The sequence below is a fragment of the Heterocephalus glaber genome, unplaced genomic scaffold (assembly GCF_053883595.1).
Source record: "Heterocephalus glaber isolate CG9 unplaced genomic scaffold, H.glaber_assembly_v1.0 deba00000331, whole genome shotgun sequence".
NCBI lineage: Eukaryota > Metazoa > Chordata > Mammalia > Rodentia > Bathyergidae > Heterocephalus > Heterocephalus glaber.
In genome coordinates, this window is record NW_028258142.1 from 57,998,634 (window position 1) to 58,021,963 (window position 23,330).

The 23,330-nt window shown below is 38.4% G+C and overlaps 1 protein-coding gene across 22 annotated transcripts in view; it reads right to left on the reverse strand.

The window, feature by feature from the left end:
* Greb1l (GREB1 like retinoic acid receptor coactivator) overlaps window positions 1-23,330 on the reverse strand; it is a 233,555-nt gene that overhangs the window by 89,279 nt on the left and 120,946 nt on the right. For 21 of the 22 annotated variants that reach the window (XR_015442405.1, XR_015442404.1, XM_021265171.2 and 18 more), the window contains 3 exons: window positions 10,473-10,649; window positions 4,028-4,204; window positions 1,238-1,357 (listed from right to left, as the gene is read on the reverse strand). Coding sequence is in view for 20 of the 22 variants with exons in the window: in XM_021265171.2 (XP_021120830.1) it covers window positions 1,238-1,357; window positions 4,028-4,204; window positions 10,473-10,649 (474 nt within the window). In the remaining 2 variants the exon portion in view is untranslated. The remainder of the gene's footprint in view (window positions 1-1,237; window positions 1,358-4,027; window positions 4,205-10,472; window positions 10,650-23,330) is intronic. The other variant, XM_021265177.2, reaches the window with a different exon arrangement.

Sequence of the window (23,330 nt, forward strand, 5' to 3'; positions counted from 1 at the left end):
TGCACAGTGTAAAAGTTGGACCTTTTTACTCAAGACTGAGGACTGAGTATGGGCATGTAAAGCAAGAAGTGCTCCCAGTAAAACCAGCCTTATTATCTTTGTATTGTTGCTAACATCTTCTAATAATCATTTCCATCTCCAAAACATGTAGAAACAATTTATTGGCTCATCACAAGTTCACATAAATCTGTTTTGTTTTGTTTTTTTGGTACCGGGGATCGAACTCAGAACCTTGCGCTTGCGAGGCAGGCGCCAGAACCGCTGAACTAAATCCCTGGCCCAGTTCACATAAATCTCAAAGAGGAGTGCTAAGTAGTGTATGAAGGTAGCCTTCTTTCTGACTTCTTGTGGTTGAGTGGATATTGGCAAAATACACATGCTATGAAGTCTGCCTCTTCACAAAAAACAAAGTAATTCACAAACCCTCAAAATACTATACTTTCCTTCTTGCCTGAGATCTGGCTGCGCTATTTCTGAGTAATTTTCTCCACTGCTATCTGCAGGGATCTTTCCAGTTGCCACTGCCACCCTTCAGCAACCTGGAGCCATCTAAGTCTCACGTGGAGTCTTATCCTGACCACAGGGCCTGGGCCAGTGCTCTCTATTACAAGGATTTTGAGAACCCTTGGACTAGTAGCTAATCTCCTCAGCATCATATTTGCTGCTCTGCCCACCTACCCTGATATTGGAACCTAGTTTCAGGCCCTAAGATTTTATCTGTTTATTTGTAACCAAGCCCCTATCTTATACCACTAGAAACTAGATCCTGGATTCATCCAGGGTGATCCACAACCCTTCCTTGGGACCTTGTGCTGTGCCTCACTTGGTGCACTACTCCCTGTAGTGTTCTGTGGGTTTATGTAGAGACTGCCTGGGGACGTCAGTCTTCGCAGTGTGTCCCAGCACATGCCGCCTGCTATCTGTGACATCTGGATCCCCACTTATTGTGTATTGTCAGACACCCCTAGGGTCACGTTATGCTTGAGCTAAATTTCCTACCAAATGTCAGTTCCTTTCTCTATCCTCGCCTGTTTGACAGTGGTGGGATTGTTGGGACTCTGTCCTGGCCATGCAGATTGGCCTACCTCAGTGCTGATCTCTAATTATAATACTCAAGAAGCTCAAGTAATACCTTTATTTTTAAATATTTCTATTCAAACTGCCCAACAGTAAGCTTAAAGATGCTTCACTAAATATATATTGGCTGGCTGAAATGACAAAAGAAAATATCCCATACCTGTCTGAGTGAATCCTGCTTTGTATCCATTAGTTGTCCCAGTTTCTGGGGTCACAGCTGATGCTGAAGAGTTTGGTTTAATAGAGTGGCAAGTCGTAGAGGATTGTCGGCTTCTACATTCTGAAAAGGAGGAAAAATGGTATTATGTGAAGACTTCACTATTCAGTATAAATAGGTAATAGGGACACAAATTGCTCCTGTATCAGTGGTAGCCACTACTTTATCAGAGGGCCCCATTCCCTAATGCTGACTCCAACATTATTCTAGTGAATAGTTCTTCTTGGAGCCAGATGTCATGCTTGGAAAGAAAAGCACAGTCAGACCCTGGTTCCTCACAGACTAGTTCCGGGGACAGGGGCGTGGGGCAGCACTCACACAACCAGTGTAGTGAAGCTAGTTCAAGATGGAGGCTGAAATATCAGCTTGCTTGCCTGCTTGCTTGCTTTCTCTCCCCGCCCCCCCCACCCCCTTTCTTTCTTTCTTTGGTACCAGGGATCAAACTTGGGACCTTGAAATATCAGTAATTTCTAAAAACCCAATAAGCTTTAGAAACACAAGTTAACCTTCTGCACTGGATTTACAGTATTTTAAAGTTTAGTAGCCTTCAACCTTTTCTATTCAACCTTAATTTATGTTAAAACACAGAAGCAAAGAAAAATGTCCAAATAGAGAAAAAGAAATACTCAAATTATTATTATTCTAAGTTATTAATAAATACATGGATGATATTCAAAATGATTACTGATTGTGCAATTCCAAGCTTCAAATTAAGGGTCTCACTATGTAGTTCAGGCTAACCTTGAACTCACTATGTAGCCCAGGCTGGCCTCCAAATTTTGGTGATCCTCCTGCCTCGGCCTTCTGAGTGCTGGGATCCCAGCCATGCACCACCATGCCTGGCTAAGCATCATATTAAATATCTATCATGGGACTCTTAACAGTACTTTGCATTGATTCAGGTATATAGCAAATACTATGACAGCCTGCTGGACTGTAAGTTCCAACCAAATTACTGTACAGTAGTCTCAGAAAGTAGAACACAAAATAGGAATAGAAATGGTTGTATGTGACAAAGTTAACTTAGAGGGTCCTTTAGAGGGCTTCCAAGTTGATAGGATACGCACAAGGACTGAAGGCTGATTTCTCAAGTGTCTACATTATGACCTTCTATAAAAAGCTATTGTAGGGCTGGGGAGGTAGCTCAGTGGTGCTGCACCTGCCTTCCAAGCACAAGGTCCTAAGTTCGATCCCCACTACGAAAAAAAAAGCTATTGTACTTTGACCTACAAGCCTATTTCCACATTATGTGTATTATATGCATATACGTAATTTGATATTATATATTTTACATATGCATATAAACATATACATCTCCAGTTCCAAACTGCTATAAACATGAGGCTTCTTTAACAAATTTTATTCTTCAATAAAAAGATAATTCTCAAAAAAAAAAGATAATTCTCATTGAGCACTAAAGAAAGAGTTAAAGGTATCTTAATAAATACACTTGCTAAACAATAAAGTTAAATGATAGAGATATGATACTTACTCTATTTTTACCCTTCAGAATTTATTAGGACAAAGTCATCTATAATTCACCATGGTTATGATTCAGTGGCTACAAGCTTTAAATTTAATGACACCCAGCTTGGGATGTGTAGCTGTTTCATAAGGAATTACACAATTGCACTTCAAATGCAACCAAGAATAACTATGGTGAAGGACTCAGAGGTAAATCTGCTACAGTAATTGGAATTTATTATGCTATTTTTCATGGCCAGGCAAAAATCTTATAGAGGAAACAAACAAAAACATTACAGACAGTTATTCTACGGAAAAATATCTCAATATCAAGAAACTGCTCAATAGGATAAGGATTAGATACTCTATTGCATTAGAACAATGCTAGAACTTGTAGCAATGCCTATCAAACACACAAAGGTGTCAAGTTTCAACTGGATTTTTTCTTACTTTTTTTTCTCCAGTACTGGAGATTTAATTTAGGCCCTCCAGGGCCAGTGATCTAGCTCAGTGGTTCTGCTGCCTGCCTCGTAAGTGGGAAGACCAGAGTTCAATCCCCGGAACAACAACAACAAAAAAACAACTTAGGGCCTCCACACGGAGCTACAGTTCCAGGTCTTTGTTTTAAATTTTGAGACAAGTTTCACTAATTCACTAAATTGCTCAAACTAGGCTTGAACTTACCATCAACTGGATTTATCTTTACAGATAGGGTAGTTAAGTTCTTCCAAATTAAAAACAAAAAAACAAAACTTTACTAACCTAATAGTACATTTTCCCAGGTATTACAAAAAATGCATTGGGCCGGGATTTATCTCAGTGGTGCCACCCCCTGCCTCGCAAGCGCAAAGTCCTGAGTTCGATCTCTGATACCAAAAAAAAAAAGACTGCATTGCTTATTTGAAGTATGCTTTTGTCCAATTAAAATAGAAAAATGAGAAACTTGAGAATTACCAAACAACTTAAGTAAAGTAAAAAGAGTGTCAGCCACTTTGAGGTCCTACTAGCAGGACCTAGAGAGAAAGAGCCCATTTTCTCACTGTGAAGTGCACTCATTTCCTGGAGACATGCGTTTTCCTAAACTGCAATATCTCTTAAAAGCAATAAGGAGCAAGTCCAACAACCTACTTGAGGGGCTTTAAATTTTTGGATAGCCTTCTGAACTTGAGCTCTTTATCTATACCGCACCTGAACTCTGACCCTGGAAGCTTTCCTGTTGTCATTACCAAGTCCCCAAGCCCTCCCCATTCCTTCCTGGAAGGTGATTACCTTTCCAGCAGATAAGTGGGCCCTTGGACAGCACACCCTGGGAGGTTCTGACTAGGTAGTACTTTAAGTGCTTCTGCTTCTTTGGCTGGGTGGTGAGCTTCAAGTTAATGTGGTTGGAAAATTCCGTGAAATACCGAAATCCTCTTTCTCCACAGCCGATACAGTTTCCAGAAAACCCTGAAATGAGGAACCCAATGTTACTGTGGTCTTGTAAGGTGTTTTTTTTTTTTTTTTCAGTACTGGGAATTGAACCCAGAGCCTTGCACATGGTTGGCAAATGTTCTTGCCTAAAATTATATTTTGAGATAGGATCTTGCTAAGTTGCCCAAGCTAACCTTGAACTTGAGACCCTTTTCCCTCAGCCTCTTAAATTGCTGGGATTACAGACAAGCACCACCATGTCCGACTGATACAATACTTTTGTATGTAAAAAGCATAGAAATATTCACATCTGTTGACTTAATAATGTCACAATTTAAGGAAAATAATTCAAAGGGAAAAAACTGGTACAAAAAATTTTTAGCAGAGTTATAACAGTGGACAACTGGAAATAATTTAAAATGTTGCTCTAAAAAATAATGATGAAAAAACGGAATGGGTAGTAGGTTGTGACAGAATTTATGTAGCATCTACAATAAGATGAAAATGTTGATCCTAGAGTTGTGCATTACTTCCCCCCACGCACTCCCTTCTTGGGAGCCTGGTTCTCTGCCCTGCCCGTTCTGTGAACTTGCCTCTTCGGCCACAGCAATATCTGACCCAACTTGGGACAGAGTCTGGAATTCTGAAATAAACGAAGAGTCAGCTAGATGGTACAGGACTCTGGATTTGTAAGCCTTTGTAAAATTGGAACTTGAGTTGGGGCTGTGTCAACCATACACACACTAAGGTATGGGAGAGAACAAACGGCACTGAGAAGAGGAAGCTGATGCAGAGCAGCCTCACACGGACAGGGCTCGGCCGACTTTGGTTTCTGTGAGATCCAGATGCACTCTCTGACATGAGCTCCACAAGATCCCCACTGCCTTCCTATTCAGCCTCTCTTTACTCACACCAGCTTATCATTCCTTTCAATTTAACATCTGAACAACTCCTTACTCAGACTAATCAAACAAAATAAAGCTTTCTGAGACCTCATTGCAGCAGGGGATATTGAAGAGGAAATGCAGGAGGCAGGAGAATAAGAAGCCAGGCTTTCCTTTATTGAAAATCAACTTTTCAGTTCCCCTTAGTACCCAAATGATAAGGCAGGGCATAACATGAATAGGACAAAAGTTACAAATAAACTTGGCATGGTGGTGCATCCCTGTAATCCCAACACTCTGGGAGGCTGAGACAGGAGGATCACAAGTTCCAGCCCAGCCTGAGTAACTTAGCAAGACCCTGTCTCAAAATAAAAAAAAAATAAAGGGCTGTGATATAGCTCAGTGCAAAAGCCCTGGATTTAATTCTCAAGTACTGCAAAAAGAAAAAGTTGAAAATAAGAAAGTAATTCCATATTGTATAAAGATAATCTAGATCCATATACAAATAACTAACTGAAAATAAGTTCACTGATGATACTCTTTCAAATCCCTAAGCCAACCTGGGATATAAGTAACAAAGATAAAGAGAAAAGAGAAAGGCCACATGGATTAAAGAGAATATCTCACAATATTCTCATCTTAGAGGGCTGACAGTCAATTCAAAGCATTCATAAATGACAAGTCAAACTATCATTGTCATTCAACAACTCATTCATCATATCATCATTCAACAATTATATATTGCACAGCTATCTACATGCCAGGCATTTTTCCAAACTAAAAAGTGGTGAACAAGAGATAAGCAGAACCTCCGGTTAATTATGTAGAAATTGATAGTTTATGACTGTCACTCTGTAGAATTATGAATATTAATGTAAGTTTATAAATGACTTAAAATATATTCAGAGATAGGTTGTATTTGAGAGTACTTGACCATTTTCCAGTAAATTGAAGCTAAAGGCCAAAAAAAGAAAAATTGTCAATGATTGCCTTGTTCATGAAGTTTCTAAAGACATCCGTTCATCCATCCATCCATCCATCCATTCATCCAACAAACACTTATACACTACCATGTGCTAGGCACTGTTTCAGGCACCAGGCTTGTAGCACTGAACAAAGCAGACAAAGGTCCTCTTTTCGTGGGACTTACATTCCGATGTGATCACCATGCGTTGATGGAAAATTGCCTGATGTGCGAGGCAGATGTACCACACCCAAAACACAATAAAAAAAAAACCTCTAAGTACCTGTCAGCTGAACTAATTAAGGACAGTGCTCAAAGGCAGTTCAGAAAATACTAGTGTGACAGAGGAGGAGGATCATTTTCTGACCTGTATGCTTCACAAGCTTGGATTTGACAAGGAAAATGTCTTGATGAATTGTGGCAGTGCATCTACAACTCTCCTCAGTTCAGATTTGATTGATTTCTAAAGTCCAGAACTGCAATGGAGCTCCAGCGGCAGTGTAATACCTTAATTACAATGATTGAAAGAGAAAACATGGAACTAAAAGAGAAGGAGAAGGCAGAGAAAAAGAAACGAGGACCAAAGCCTTCAACACAGAAGTGTAAAATGTATGGAGCACCTGATGGTAGAGGAAGAAAGAAGCTGAAACTATGAATGCATATTTCATAATCACTAGCTTTAAAGCAGTAGTTCTTTAATTTATGGGTCTTCATAAGATGTACTGTACAATGCTCAATTGTTATGTCATTCAAAGACATCAGGTTCATCTGTTTATTGAGCTAGAAATATAGTATGTACTTTCACTTTTTTAAATGGAACAGCTGTGCTGAAATTTTTTTAATCATTAACACTTGAAGTAATAAAATAGGCTTCATTTATTAATAAATATTTCATTTGATTTATTTTTCTATTATAGTTCCATTTGTGAAGATTGTGACTTTTTGTTTATCAGCCTTCATTTTTACACTTGTGAGGCTTAAAAACAAGCAAGCAAGTAAAAAATTGCAAACAACAACAAAAAAAGAAAATACTAATTTAAGAGTTAGAAGGAGCAAACTGTTGAGGTTGGGTTTTATCTTTTTCTCTGTGTATATTCTCTGAGATGAAAAGCAAGAGTTTGGGGAGGAAGAAAGCAAGGGAGTCTGGAAAATCCAGCAAGAAAATCTTCATATTAAAAATGATGTTAAACAATATGAGGGAAACCTACTTGGGACCCCTCCTGTCTCTCAGGAGCTAGTCCTATTCCCCATTCCTATTCCCCAATAAACCTTTCCTATTCTTAACCTTCTTTAAAAAAAAATGAAACAGTTAGAATGCTACTGCAGTTCATTTTGAATACTCTGTGTGGTTTCAGCATCATATGTTCGAGAGAGATTTTCATCTGCTCAAAGTTCTTGCTATCATCAATAATAATAAAAAAAAAATAACGCAGCTTGCCGCTGAATTACCTTTCTAGTTTTTCTGGCAATCAAGTCTTCCAATTGCATGGTAGATTTGGGGCACATGCACTGCCAACTGGATCAATATATTTTTAAATCAATTCCCCCACAGTCTGTGGAATCTGCATAATTTATATAAAAATTTAGACATATTGATATTGGAGTTCACAGGGATTCTAGAATATCTGAATCTCAAAAAATTTGTTTTTCTGTCTCAATGCACACTAAAATCATCCACCATAAGTAAAAAATGTTGGATGAATTTTAACTTTTTGACACAGAATACTAATCCTGTAAAAATCTCAACAATGTGATTATTTAAGAAACGTTATCATATTATTGTTGTATTGCATTTTCCCATGGAGAAGTGGCTAAAGATAGTAGGACAGGTTCCAACCCTATATAACTATTGAATAAATATGATAGCAGAATAACTACAATTTAAAGAGCAATTTGCCAGGTGTGGTGGCACATGCCTGTAATCCCCGCACTCAGAAGGCTGAGGCAGGAGGATCTCGGAGGATCACTGAGAGTTCGAAGCCAGCCTGGGCTACATAGTGAGTTCAAGGCCAGCCTGAACTACACAGTGAGGTTCTGTCTCAAAGAGAAAAAAAAGCAATTGACTCTCCATCTTTTTTTTTTTTCTTTTTTGTGGTACTGGGAATTGAATCCAGGGCTTTCTCACTGAACTACAACCCTAGCTCTTTATTTTTCATTTTGAGACAAGGTCTCATTAAATTGCCCAGGCTGGGCTTAAATTTATAATCCTCCTACCTCAGTCTCCCAGAGTTCTGGGATTACAGACGTCACTGCCATGCCCAGTTCATTGATCACTGTATGTAGATGAGAAATCTGAGACTTCAGGTTCTTAACCCACTTGCCCAAGTTCATAATGCACCAGGTGGCAAATATGACATTTAAACTCATCTGACCCCAAGGTTCATGGTCTTGGTCTCATATACCGGATTATGCAGGACTGTGAAATATGTTATTCTGATGGTGTTTTCCATAGTACTTTCTAAGAGGGTTCCTTTAGTCCTGAAGAATCACTGAGCAAAACAGCATTATGAAAGAGTTTTCACTGTCTATAGTCAGAGCTGTACCTAGCCTATTTCATCAGATGAGAGTATAATGTTTTGAAAATGTTTAAAATGTTTCGCAAACTTATTCTACATCACCAACTAGTCCTAAACTCTGTGAGGGAAACAACCGTGCCTTGTGATTTTTGTGCCTCCACATCCTGGCCTGCATAATCTATATAACACAGTACATTGTGAATAAATGTTGCCGACGGAATGAACAAGTGAATGGTTGGACCTTCCTTGCTAATTTAGTGCACTGTATAGCACTGCACTATATTAAACCACGTGCTCAATTTCACTAAAAGAAAAAATGAGCATATTATTTTTTGAGAGTCTTGTGAAACATAAAATTTATCGCTTTTTCTATGAATCAGGAGCTGGCGCTCAACCAGAATTTAAGAAGCCTTTATAAAGCACGTGCAGGGTCATTTTCTGACTCAAAGTACTGATGCATTTCTAGAATTTCTGTTAACAGTATATAACTAGAAAGATGGTATCAAATTAAACAGAAAGCAAAAACATCTCATGATCAATAAAATATTCCAGGGCCAGGGATGTAGCTCAGTGGTTCCAGCGCCTGCCTCGCAAGCTCAAGGTCCTGAGTTCAATCCCTGCTACCAAAAATAAATAAATACATACATAACATACATACATAGATAAATAAATATTCCAATTCTTTGCCCTCAACTCTATTTTTCTTTTTACTGATATTTATGCCTAAAACATCTAATTCCATCTAAATAAAAGAAATTCTGAGAAACAAAAAGAACTTCAGAGAAACATAGCAGCAAAAAACAACAAATCTTATATGCCCTCTTGTCTCTTCAATTATTGAAAACAATTTAAAAATCTACTCTTCTTTATTTCTCATGATGCAGAGAAACTATGATGTAAAAAAGTCAGGACTCTAAGTCATACCAGAAAGTAAAACAATTCTGAGATTATATATTCCTACTTATATATATATTTATAAGTAGGTTTATTATTATATGTTCCCATTTATATTTTTATAAACAGGATTATTATTTTTTCTATTTATATACTTATGAATTCTGAGATTTATATATTCCACTTATATATTCCCAAGTTATTTTAGGTGAGCTAATGTTTAAATAGAAAATGAGAATCATATCCATCAAATACAGATAGGAATAATGGGCAGTATGGAAAAACTACAAATAATCTTACAAACTGGATAATTCATAGATGAATAATTGAAAGTTGACATAATAATTGAGGTTCATATTGATAATTATACAGAATAAATTCTGCTTCATTTTATAATATTTTTTTAGTGCTGAGGACAGAATTCAGGGCCTCATGCAAGCCAGGTAAGCATTCTACCACTGAGCTATACCCTCAGCCCTGAAATACTAATTTTTTTTTTTTGGTACTGGGGATTAAACTCAAGACCTTGCACTTGTGAGGCAGGCGACAGCACCACTCAGCTAAATCCCCAGCCTGAAATACTAATTTTTGATAGATTGATAGCTGTTTCTAACATTTGGCCAAAAAGGCCTCTCTCCTTTTTTGTGTATTACTGAAGACTAAATCCGGAGAGCGCTGAGCTATATCCCAGCCTGCCTGCCTGCCCTCCCTCCCTCTTTCCCTTCCTCCTTCCCTTCTTTTCTTCCTTCTTTCTATCCTTCCGTCTTTTCTTTTTTTGAGACAAGGTTTCCCTAAATTGCCTGGGCTGGCCTTGAATTTGTGACCCTCCTGCCTCTGCCTCCTGAGTAGCTAGGATTACAGGCATGTGCCATTGCACCTAGCTTGTACTGACTTAAAAAATTACTAAGAGAAAAAAGTTTTCTTACTTGAACTGAACTTCATAAGCCTCAACAAATTCCATGATATGTTTTTTAAATTATGCAACAGTTGTAAACAAACTTGCATTTTAACTCCTGTAAGGAATTTTATAGGTAGGAAATACTCACCTAAAAGTGCATTTTTCCCATGATCATCCGGGAGAAAGCGCTTGTCTACGGCACAGACCAGGGTGTGCTCAGGAAGATTGGGAGACTTGGCTCCCACCAGAAGGAACCCTGCTGGAACGTCGATCTGTTCCGTACAGAGCGATACCAAACGCAAGTCCTTTCCTGCTTGACAAAAACCTAAAAATGAGTACAAAGGATACGTTTAGGGAGCTTATGTCTCCTTATTATCCATTGCTTAAATCAGAAGACAAATCTATGCTATGTGAAAAGAAATAAACATTTCCATCTGGTTCAGCCAAAATGACAACTCTGTCTTTCCTGGATGCAATAAGGCAGCGATAAATACACAGCAGATTTTGAAGAGTGTGTGTAATTTCTGGGTGCACATGATAACTTTTACTTTCAGTGCAAAGTCACTTATCTACATGGGATGATCACGGGACAGTTCTTAATGTCATAGAGGAAGAGGCTGAAGCTGAGAGTTTGGAGACTCACAAATGGACAGGTCAGCAGTAGGGCTCAGAACTGTCAGGCTGTTCTCATCAGGAGCAACATCCTCTTCTCGGAAACAGCCCTCTTTGCACTCTCATCCTACGACTCCCCTGAAGAGTTTACTCCAGACTGACCTGGAGCTGGGCCGCTTTAATATCCCATCTTTCTGGCCAGTGTTGGCGGGTCCAGAGGTGGATACCTGCTACAGAACAGGCCAACACTTTTCCCTAGGATTTCTGAACACACAGCCAGAGAAGACATGGTTCAGTTTGCTCTGTGGCACCTTGTGTCTCCTGACCTGTGAGAGCGGTCTGTCAGCAGAGACAGGAGGCTAGGGAGGGCCTGGCAGTGTTTGGATCCCTGAAGCCTGGCTGTATCTGCTTTCCCATAGTTTGCTCATGCAAACCTTAGCTTTGGAATTCCCTAATAACTCCCTCATTTTACCTAAGCCAGTTTCAATTGAGTTTCTGTCAGTGCAACGAGAGACCAAATACACGTATGATAAATGCTGTTTTGGGGAGGGAGTTGTGGAAAGATGGAGGATGAACATCTAAGTCTTCATATATAAACTTAGGCAGAGCATCACCTTCATTGCCCAATGCAAAGCAGGAATAAACAACGTTGGATTCTTCTGCCATCAATCAGTTCATACGATTTTAACCAAATGCCAACAAATAATTGGAGGTCATCAGTTGGTATATGAGCAGTAAAGACAACTCCATTGAAACCCTGTGAAGCTGTGATCCATATAAACTTATCATATTGTTTGGATCATCCAACTTCAAAAGCAGGTATAATGGTATTAGAAAAAGCCAACAGAAGAAATACAATAATAAAGACACTGGGCTCAACCATTTCAAGCTGAAAGATCCCCACTAACATCAACAAAAATTAAATTAACTTTTTTTAAAAGTCCATAATATTAGAAAAGCTTTATCAGAAAGTTACTTTGGCCCGGGATTTAACTCAGTGGTGCCATGCCTGCCTTGGAAGCGCAAGGTCCGGAGTTCGATCCCCGGTACCAAAAAAAAAAGTTACTATGAATTCTTTAGCAATTTTAATGAATCTGCATTTTATTATTCATGATATTATATATATGTGCTTGAAAATTTATCATTTGTATATGTGAGATATACCACTCATTCAGCTTACAAACAGTTTTGGAGCTTATGTATACATAAAATCCCATGCAAAAGTTCTGCTTCTTGCATTCTCATTAAGGAACAGGTATCGCAGGTCTAGAAGTCGGGAATTGATGACATTGATGGCAGATAAAATTTATGGGTTACCTGCCATAAGCTAGGTACAGTATAAACACTATAAATTATCTTATTTAATCCTTTCAATAACTGTAAGTATGTATGTTTCCTCTTTTTTTTTTTTTTTTTTTTTGGTACTTGGGATCAAACTCAGGACCTTGAGCTTGCAAGGCAGGCACCGGAACCACTGAGCTAAATCCCGGGCCCCATCTCCTCTTAATAGATGGAGAAATTAAGCATCCATAAAGGTTAGGGAATTTGTCCAGGGTTATATAATGAGTCTAATAATGTTTAATGATATAAGACATGGGAAATTTGTCATATAAGAACAAACAAAAAGCATACTACTCAACTTCAACTCGGCAAAAGAAGAGCAAAGAACAGTCATGATTCAGTGCTAAAATTATCAGGGGTAAACACAGACATTTATACTGAATCCTAAAGTACAAAATCTAGGAGGCATTTGAAAGTATTAAAAGGAGTACTAATTTTGTAATCAAAGAAATTATTAATTTGCAAATAGACAGTAAGCCTAGAAACAGATTTCCCCTAAGCAACCCTTTATTAAAAGCATGATTGGCTTCAGAAAGCATACCATATAAATATCTTCCCCAAATGTATGGGTAAATCATTGATGAGAAGTTTGTGACTGACTGTTAATGGGAAGCAGGATGCTTGGGGAGCTGCCTCCATCGCTAAGTAGGAATGCAATCTCTCTACAACTTTGATTCTAAACTGAAAGTGTGGTCTAGATAGAAACTACAAATCGGCACCAATTTTCAAATTATTACAAGCGTCTCAGAACATTAGAATTACTTGGAACCTCGAGATAATCTGATACAACACTTCTCAAGAAATGGCAATCACAAATTTCCAGGGATTCACAAAATTGTTCCTAGATACTTGAGAATTATAAGTGAAATTTAATTATCAGTTTCTAAAAATTGATTATTCTAATATCCTACTTTTTGTGACACTGGGCATTAAAACCAAGGTATCACTCATGCTAAGTAAGTACCCTGCCACCGAGCTACATCTCCAACCTTGTCCTTTTTTGTTTGAGTCAGGGTCTCAGTAAGTCACTCTGGCTGGGCTCAGAGTAGTGACCCTCCTGTCTTAGCTCCCTAGCTAGTTAGGATGACAGGCATGGGCCACAGTATCCAGCTTAATATCCTACTTTTAAAAAAGGATGTCCTAGGGCTGGGGATTTAGCTCAGTGGTGCTGCTGCCTGTCTCGAAAGCACAAGGTCCTGAGTTCAATCCCTGATACCAAAAAAAAAAAAAAAAAAGAATTTTCTGAGGACTTTCATTCAACACATGCGAGGGAAGTGGAAACCAGCTGAGTAAGCTCATAACTCATTCAGAAAACCTATACCATTATGTAGTTTTCACTATTATGCAATTTCAGATTGTTATTTTCAGCTATATGTTTTAATATATTGCTTTACTTATATAAATAATGGGTTGTTGGTTAAAGATGAGAAACTCAGGAACTACTCACTGTGTTGAGTGGAAAAAGAATCATTTTACAAATATACCTAGAAATAGGAGTTAAATTCATTCCCTATCCTCACTAATCAAATTATATGAAAAAAGATACATAAATATGTGTCTAGGACAACAAAATCTAATATTATAAAGGTAAAAAATTTAGTGATTGTGATCTAATTGACTTTTATATATGAGGGATAAAACACAATTTCTTTTTTTTTTTTGGTACCGGGGATTGAACTCGGGTCCTTGTGTTTGTGCAGCAGGCAGCGAAACCAATGAGCTAAATCCCCGGCCCAAAACACAATTTCTTTCAGTAAAAAATGTCCTACAAACAAGAGCCTAAAACTTTCTCACCACATATAGCATAAATACAAAAATTGTAAAAATAAAATTGTTTATCTTTTTAATCTTGAAGTGTAGAAATTCCAAAACTTAAGTGTTAAAGGTAATTTTGACTTTTTTAAATGCTGGGAAACATTTAAATATACTTAGTTCTCCACAAAGTATAATATTTTGTCTTTGAATTTTAAACAAAACATGCTTTTTCTTACACATTCAATTCAAAATAATTTATAACAGCAATTATTAAATTATAAAATGTAGACAATTTTTCTTGTACAGCATGAATATCAGAGTATATTAATGTGCCAATCCAAAATAAATACTTTCTACTTAGAGTCAAGTCTTTATCAGATCTACTGCAATGGCGAATTAGTTTTTAAACTCCTGGGGAGTTTAAAAGTTTCTACAGTACTAAAAGAGATTTGTGAGTCAAAAGATTGGGGAAGACTAACCTCTTCTGATCTCTTTAATATGTAAATGAGAAAAGGGCCTAGAAAGGGTAAGAAGATGGCCTAAGGTCAAATACCCAGAAATTAGAGATGGAGGGACCAGAAGCCAGGTCTCTCAGCTCCAAATTAGAGACCCTTCCACTTCATTAACGCCCCTCTGAGGTAGGCCACACTCTGGTAATTCCTTCCTCAACAATTTTTGCTCTGTCCTATCACCTAACTTTTCTGTGCCCTTTTCAGGCTGAATCCTGTGAGGCATCTGATATACCAGCCCCTGCCATCCATAGACAGTGTCAACATCTACCTATCTCACACTTGCTCATAAATCCTTAAAATTCAGGTTTTTAGCTGGGCACGGTGCATACACCAATAGTCCCAGCTATTTGGGACACTGAAGCAGGAGGATCACTTGAAACCAGGAGCTCAAAGTCAGCCTGGGCAACATAGTGTTTGGCTCAAAAAAAAAAAAAAATTCTAGTGTTTACAGGCCACAAAGGTAATTCATGGTCTGTAAGTGACATTTCTGATGAGATTTCTCAAGCAATACATTGCTACAAAAGGAAGATCAATGCACGACGTACAATTTTTGTTCTGGGCTAAACAGGGATAGAGTCAAGAGAGCGCAGGGTGGAGAATGCCTGAGGAAAGCAGGATTTTCTAGGGAAGGAGATCATCTTATAGCGATTTCTGTGGCAAAATATAAACTATCCAATCCAGTCAAATGAAATACAGCCCTTGAGAGTTTTCTCACTCGTGGTATGAGGACACCTAGAGGTAAAAAATAATAATTATGCAGCAACTGGATTCTATGAGAAGCATGTCTTGAAGTTCTTAGAAATACATGAGATGCCTGTGATGATGAGAAAATTTCCTATTTTATGCTAAAAAAACAACAACAACAACCCAACAACCCATCCTGAAATGATGGAGGTTTATAAAAGAGGCACAAGAACCAACAGAAAGGACTGTCAGTGCTGGAAACTGAAACCCTTTGAGCAACAAAAGTAGCACTGGATTATAATCCAAAACAATACAACCACAAGAAATCTATAATGATATAAGTATATCAATAAATGATTGGATAAAGAGGAGAGACAAAGTCCCATGCAGTAAAATTTCAAATGATTTTTTTTTTTTTTTGGTACCAGGGATTGATCTCAGGACCTTGTGCTTGCAAGGCAGGCACCAGAAACTCTGAGCTAAATCCCAGGCCCAAAAGATGTATGTAGATACTCTGCTTTCAAAGACAGAGAGCATAATCCCCACTCCTGTCTACGTGTAGGCTCAACATTCCTTCCGCTGCAGAGAAGGGGGGCGGGACCACTGTGAATCATGTTGATAGTGTGTGTGTTCCCTCAGTATAATGTGACGAAAATGGTACTTTACCTTTGTGATCTGCATCCAAACCCATAGTCTCAGTCTAATTGGGAGAAAAATATTAGACAAATTACAATAGGGAGTCTCCTACACTGTACCTGACAACTACTCCTAAAACTATCAGCATCAGCAAAAACAAGGAGAGGCTAGGAAACTGTCACAGCCAGGAGACAACAACTCAATCTGATGTAGTATCCTAGATGGGATCCTGGAATACAAAAGGGACATTAGGTAAAAACTAAGAAACCAAAATAAACCAGGGACTTGATCATCAAAAATTAAATTTTTCTGGAGACAGGATCTTGCTATGTAGTTCAGGCTGGCCTCAAACTCACTACCTAGCCCAGGCTAACCTTGAACTCACGGTGATTCTCCTACCTCAGCCTCCTGTGTGCTGGGATTACAGGCATGTGCTATTACTCCGAGCTTGACATCAAAATTAATAAAAGCATAACAACACTGGCTCATTAATCATAACAAAAACAAATGTAGTCTATTGTGCCAAGATATTAATAGGAGAAACTGTGTTGGGATATAAAGAAACTACTCAAGTTTTCCACAAATTTAAAGCGTTCTTAAAAATGTCAAATTAGGGGCTAGGGATTTAGCTCAGGGATTTAGCCGAGCCTGCCTCACAAGCTCAAGGTCCTCAGTTCCATCCCTAATACCAGGAAACAAAACAAAACATAAAATTAGACTGATCCTATTTTATCTTCTTGCCTCCTAGGTACTTGCCAACCTAAGCCACAAAGGCAGTTCAAAGAAGAGAGTAAGACAGAAAGGGAAGGCAACACTGAGTCTAGAACAGGGTGAAGAAAAAATTATTTTCAGGCCAAAAATTGTTCTAAGTCAGGAAAAATTCCTAAATTCAGTTTGTAATTATTCTAAAAAGTAAGTCCACCTGCCAAAGGTCTGGCTTTTTGCTGTAAACATCTACTTACTGTTTCTTCCAAACCCTCATTGATAAGATTCAGAACAGCTAGTTATATACATTATCATCAAAGATCCTCAAGGAAGATAAATATTATGCTAGGAGCTCTACTTATATTGTTTTAAATGGAAAATATGCTATGTCTAGTCGTACAGTGTGGCACACATCTGTAGTTCCAGCACTCCCGGAGGCTGAGGCAGGAGGATCACAGTTCGAGCTCAGCCTTGGCAACTTACTGAGTCACCTCTCAGAAAAGGGGGGTAGGGTGAGAATGTGGCTCTGTGAGGAAGCCCTGGGTTCAGTCTGCAGGACCACGCACGCACGCACGCACGCGCACACACACACGCCAATGACAAGAAATGTGATTGTATTTTAAGAGCTACTGGACTCTAACATCCTAAGGGGAGGGAGGCCTATATTCCTACTACTAGAAGTGTTTTAGATTAGCCGTCTAATAAGAATCAGATATTAAATCTTGATTAAAACCGCAAACTAAATGAAAAGAAAACTAGGTGCTCCTCTGCAGGGTAGAAGTCAGCTAGAAGATGAGGAGCAGAGTCCTCGAAGGAAGATCTAAGTCTGTTTGCTGCATACAAAAAAGTAAGTTGGCCTGGGGATTTAGCTGAGTGGTTCTGACGCCTGCCTCGCAAGCGGAAGGTCCTGAGTTCGTTCCCTGGTACCAAAAAAAAAAAAAGTAAGTTACCTGTGTGGGAGTTCAAATAATTCATTTGATAAACCAAAATTTCATTTTCTGAGAATAATGCTGAAATGCTGCCCTAAGCCACGGCTCTGGCGGAGCACATGATTTTCATATAAAAAGGGGGAATAATAGTAGAGGGCCCTTCTTTATACACTTCATCTGCATTTTCTTAAGAAAACGGCCAAAGTTTTCACTTCACAGGAACAGATTTGCATTCTCCAATTATCTCTAACTTGAAGGATACAGGGTAAATAAAAAGGGGGAGGGGAAAGTGTACTGAAACAGCTGTAAACACAAACTAAAGTAATCAAAGCCCTATTGGGAGGCCAGCAATTTGGTTGCCCTTCACCCCTTTAAATAATCAACTGCCGCCCAGCAGGGTAGGAACCTACACTATTGCAATAATTTACATAAGAAATTAGCAACCAAAATTTACACCTGAATGGTAACCGCCAGCAGCCCAGCAGGTGTTAAGTATCTGCTTATCTAAATTGCCTCTAAAAATAGTTCTACCTTCCTTTAAGCCTTAGGTAAATAGAGGATTTCCTAAGAAGGGACCGTGGTTTGCAGAAAGGAGTCCAAGGATCCATTATATTGTCCTATTTTTGAAGGGAAAATTTCAGGGCTGTTCTCCCTTTAAGAAAACTTTCAGAAGTGTCTTAGAATGCACCAAAGTGAAAGAGCTACATGAACCACAAACTACTTTTTGCTTTAAAAGCCATCCTCCCAGGAGAATTAAAGGGATAAATGAATAAACAACACTGATTAGAAGAAAAAAAGTAGATGAGGGAGGAATCTAAACATAGGACAGATGTTTTCAGATTGTCTTGGAATTTGAATCTCTTGCGTGGATGAGAGTTCTTTGTTCTTAGAAAAAAATTGCAGTTCCTTTATCTTTAAAATAACTTTCATCCTTCCCATTTACTTATTGTATTTTAAAATTTAAGAACACTCGCTATCTTTAAGTCACTGAGTTTATACCTTGGTGAGTACTAAGTAGCTTTCCATACCTGGTAATAAATAATACCAGACCCGACTACTTCAATGGGCAAACTAAAAAACAGACTTAAGTTGCAGAGAGACAGACGTCTCCATTTTTTGGTGTAAAATTTGATTACTTCAAACTTCTCTATTCTAAGGCTTTTACTCTGGTTCTATTTAATTCTCACATATAACAAGATTTTTAACGAGACTCTAAAAATACTTTAAACTTTATTTCAACTTCTATTTTGTTACTTGGCAACTGCAGTTAAATAATGGGAAAAAACAAGAACCAAGATGCATCATGTACAGGTACAAATTCCCAATGATGAATACGGTCATAATGTACACCTAAAAAGTACCAATAAGCTTAAGGAATAAAAAAAATTGTGACTGGATCGGGGATGTAGCTCAGTGGCACCGCCCCTGTCCAGCAAGTGCAAGGTCCTGAGTTCGATCCCTGGTACCAAAAAAACCCAAAACAAACAAAAAAACAAAAAAACAAAATTGTGACCAAAAAACATTATAACAGTGTATATAAAGCAAGTAAGCAGAAACACAATGCTTGTCTCTTCCCATACCTTTACAGGTTTAAGTCCTTGTATTACATTAATAATGAATAAATCGATATATATTACATCTGGGCAAAAAGAACCAACCATAAGTACAGGTAAAGTCAGAAAGCATATGCTGGAGCCAGGCCCAACCCAGACAGCAGTAGTGTCCATTGCAGGAGAGCACTTGTAGTAAAGCAGAGATAGAAAGTTTTTAGGAATATTAGTCAGGTCTCTGGTTTGTTTTTTTTTTTTTTTCAGAATCAGGGATCAAACTCAGGACCTTGCGCTTGCCAGGCAGGCACAGCACCACTGAACTACATCCCTGGCCCTTAGTCAGGTCTCATAATGCTCTAGGTAGAAGATTTAGACCCCCTTACTGGTTATTAGAATCTCAGGGAGAGGTTTTTTTTTTTTCGGGGGGGTGGGGGGATCAAGAGAAAATGAAACTCCTAAACAATGCCAATTATTTATCTGGCGTTAAGTATTCAAATCTTCAAATTACAGATATTCCTCATTTAACGACCTATCTGGTTAACAACTGTTCTAACTTATGTGCTGTTCGGACTTATGACCTGCCACTTAGACTTATGGTGTCTTGTTTTCGTACAGTTCTATACATCTTTTTTATACAGCCTCAATGTCTTTTTCTTGCACAGTACACATTGTTTATGCAGTACTGCAACTTTTGCTGATTGTACTATGCAGTACAGTGCAGTACAATTGTATTGTAGCTTTGTGTTCTGTTATGCATTACAGTACTGTAAGAGTTATGCAAATACATTAAATTGGAGTTTCCTTTGACCATTTCTTTGTTCTGAATACTGTTGTGTACATACTATACACAGTTCCTCATTCAGAGACCAATTCACTTTATGACCAAGTCATCCATGGAAACTTAACTTGGTCCTTAAAGGAAGGATGCCAGCAGCCTGTTGTACTTTAGGCACAGTCACTAAGCTTGTTGTGCAAATGAACGCAGCATTCATGAAAGGGCAAATGTCTTCAAAATATGTATTATTTCTGTAGTGTCTGATACTGGGGAAAATAAGCTACTCGATAATTTTTGGATATGAGGTTGCTTTTTATGCCTCAGTATCCAAAAAACATGTGGTTTGCCTGTTTCGAAGCAGAAGCGAGTGATCTGGAGCACAGTCTTTTGAGACCTGCTGATCACCTACAGCACAGGCAGAACAGCTGTGCCAAAGGGCCAGGCAAGGTTCACCAGTGCGATCTTCTTACTGGCTCACTTCTGAGGACTGTTTGCTTCCAGCAGTTCCTCCGGTGATGATAAAACTACTTCGTATGGAGTTAAATAAATTCTCAGATATTAACAAACTCTTTCGAAGTGATGCTACCTTTGAAACTTCTCGATACGTGGAAATGTCTCATGTGGGCGCACACGTTTCTCAAGGGTGATACATACTCTTCCAAACCACAGGACACAACTGAGGAATTAATTGTCACTGTTACTCTTGGCCCTGTGGCTGTTTTACGGGTTTAATTTTTGTCTCACACTCCTGGCTAGCCAGCTCCTTCACTACATGCTTTATATGTCTTTCTGTCCTCCGAAGTATTTACTGCGGGGGGGGGACAGAGCGCTGGCTCCATCAATGCCAGTTTCGCTGACAAGGATATTTGGCATTTCCCATGATTTTCACAGAGTCCGGCAGGTTCGTGGCTCTGTGATATCGTATTAGAAATATTTTAGTTTCACTGGTCCCTCACAGTGACCTGCAGAAGCTCCTTCATTAAAGAGCCAAAATGGCACATTCAAAACACAGCTCCCAGCAATATCAGCTGTGTGGTCAGTGTAACCTTGGAGAGTTCATAGAAGCTACTCAGATACCTGGAAAGAGCATGTGAGGAATACAGGAATAGACACTTTATTGATCTGCTAAGGATCGTATCTGGATTGCATCTGTTGATTACTGATGAGCACTTTGCATGTCATTGCTGTCTCATAAGATATCCTGGATTTTCTGAGTGATTTTCATCCCTGCCTTTTCTGACATGTGAGGGATCAATATTGCCTGAACCCAGCTGATGTGATGATTTGTTGATGGCTACTGTACTTTATTTTAAAGGTTATTGGAGCGTACGTGTTCTTAAGAAAAACAAGGGCCGGGGATTTAGCTCAGTGGTTTCACCGCCTGCTGCGCAAGCGCAAGGACCGGAATTCGATCTCCGGTACCAGAAGAAAAAGAAAAAGAAAAAGAAATCATTTTCATTGAAGTATACTGAAAATATGATGTCTAATGCAGATATTCCTCATTTAACAACCTGCCTATTTAACACCTGTTCAGACTTTCGACCAAGATGCTGTTTAGATTTACAGCCTGCCACTCGGACTTATGACTTTTTTTTTGCGGCGGGGTGTGTGTGTGTGTGTGTGTGTGTGTGTGTGTGTGTGTGTGTGTGTGTGTGTGTGTGTGTGTGTGTGTGTGTTGTACAGCACCCCTTGTTTACTGTACTGTAACTTTTGCTGATTGTACAGTTTCATGTGCTGTTATACATTACAGTTCTGCATATAAGAGTTACGCAAGTAAAAGCAAAGTCATCACGTTGAAGTTTCCTCTGACCATACTTTGCTCTGAATATTGTAATGTACCTGCTCTGTACAATTCCAGAACCCTAACTTGGTCGTTAAACGAGGAGTGTCTGTGTTCACATTTCAAGCTTTGGAAGAAGACTTCTCTCAAGTCTCTGTCCCCCTTCTTTCCTAATCAAAATTTTCATGCATTTACAACTTCCCCAGTCCATCAGTCTGTGTATAAAAATTACACTCTGGATAATGTGGATAAAGTGAAACCCACATACTAATTAGTTTCATGGTCAGAAAATAGCAACAAAATGAAGGGAAGAAAGAGGAATTTAAGTTGTGATAGAACCAGAACCATGAAATACTGAAAATGTTAGGGACAAAGCTTTTCTTATTAAAAATGTGGTTAAAACCTTGGTGGAAGAAATGGTTGACACAAATAAATAAAATGAGATTTCCAGCTGTTTACATTTTTATCCTCTATAGATAAATGTTTACATTTACAAAAGAATTACATTTCTTTGTGTCTACACTGATGAGTGTTCAAAGTAAATATAAAAGGGAACCCAGAGCCTCCTGCATGCTTGGTGGATGCATGCAGCATACCAGTGTTAGCAAAATGGCAGAATTCAGGTAGAATTAAAGTTGTACTTCAAGAGCTAAGATGTCTAATGATGTCCAAAGAAAATATGAAGCTTCCACAACCACCAGAAGGACAAACATACAACAATTAGGTTTAGTGGCTCTCAAACTTGTCTTAAATCAACAACCTTCTACTCATATTAATGTCTTGATTAAATATCACAATGCAAAATACCCACACAGTAAGTAAAAGAATTCCAGCTGGCAAACATGACCTGGACATTTGTAAGAATATATTTAATATATGTACACCCATTATGTTTCCAGGTAACAGGAGGAAAAATGTGGCACAATTTTTCTTTCTCTTATTAAGGCACTGTCATTTAAACATGAACCTGGAGTACTCCAAATAGAATTCAGGTTTACAAGATGAAAGCATGGGCAGAATTGTCAGATGTTAGTGGAAACGCGTGTTTCTGAAAAGTAAAATCTCAAGAAGGAAAAACAGAAATGGCATGCTTGTCCATCTTGCTTAGTAAAAGAGCTACAGTTTGAAATTGTTCAAAGTATCAGGTACAATGAATATTGTCACAAATTGTGTTAATTTTTGAAGTAGTGTGGGTGCTGACTACTAGTAGTATCAAAAATATGTTCAAGGTTGTTTTCATACCTGTATTTATAATTAAAAAATGTTGAGGGGGTTGATGAATTTCTGTCAAAAGCTGTTCCTGGGTGTTACATGTAACAGACACAGTAAATATTTGTTTACAGTCTTTGTTAAATAAACCATGCATTTAAGTTTAGGTGAAGTCAACAAAAGGAAATAGGTGTATGGATATGTGATTTTGAGATTAGTCTTAAAATGTAAATAAAATGTGGAAGGTGTCCTCAAAAAAAAAAAAAAAGAAAAGAAAAAGTAAATGTAATAGGTAAACATAAGATATCTGATATCTCTATTACTATTCCCAAGGTAGAGTAGAATGGAAGAGGAAGAAGGAAGGCTAAAGAAGTTCCTAAGACAGCAGCATTCTCGCCCACAGCACTTGGAGTACCGGAGAAACCTTGACCTATGTCTGGATTCGGCTTCGCAAAGACCCTCTCAGAGGAGTCATTCAGCTGAGAATCTCAGTCTTTCTATCTGTAAGATGGGGCTGT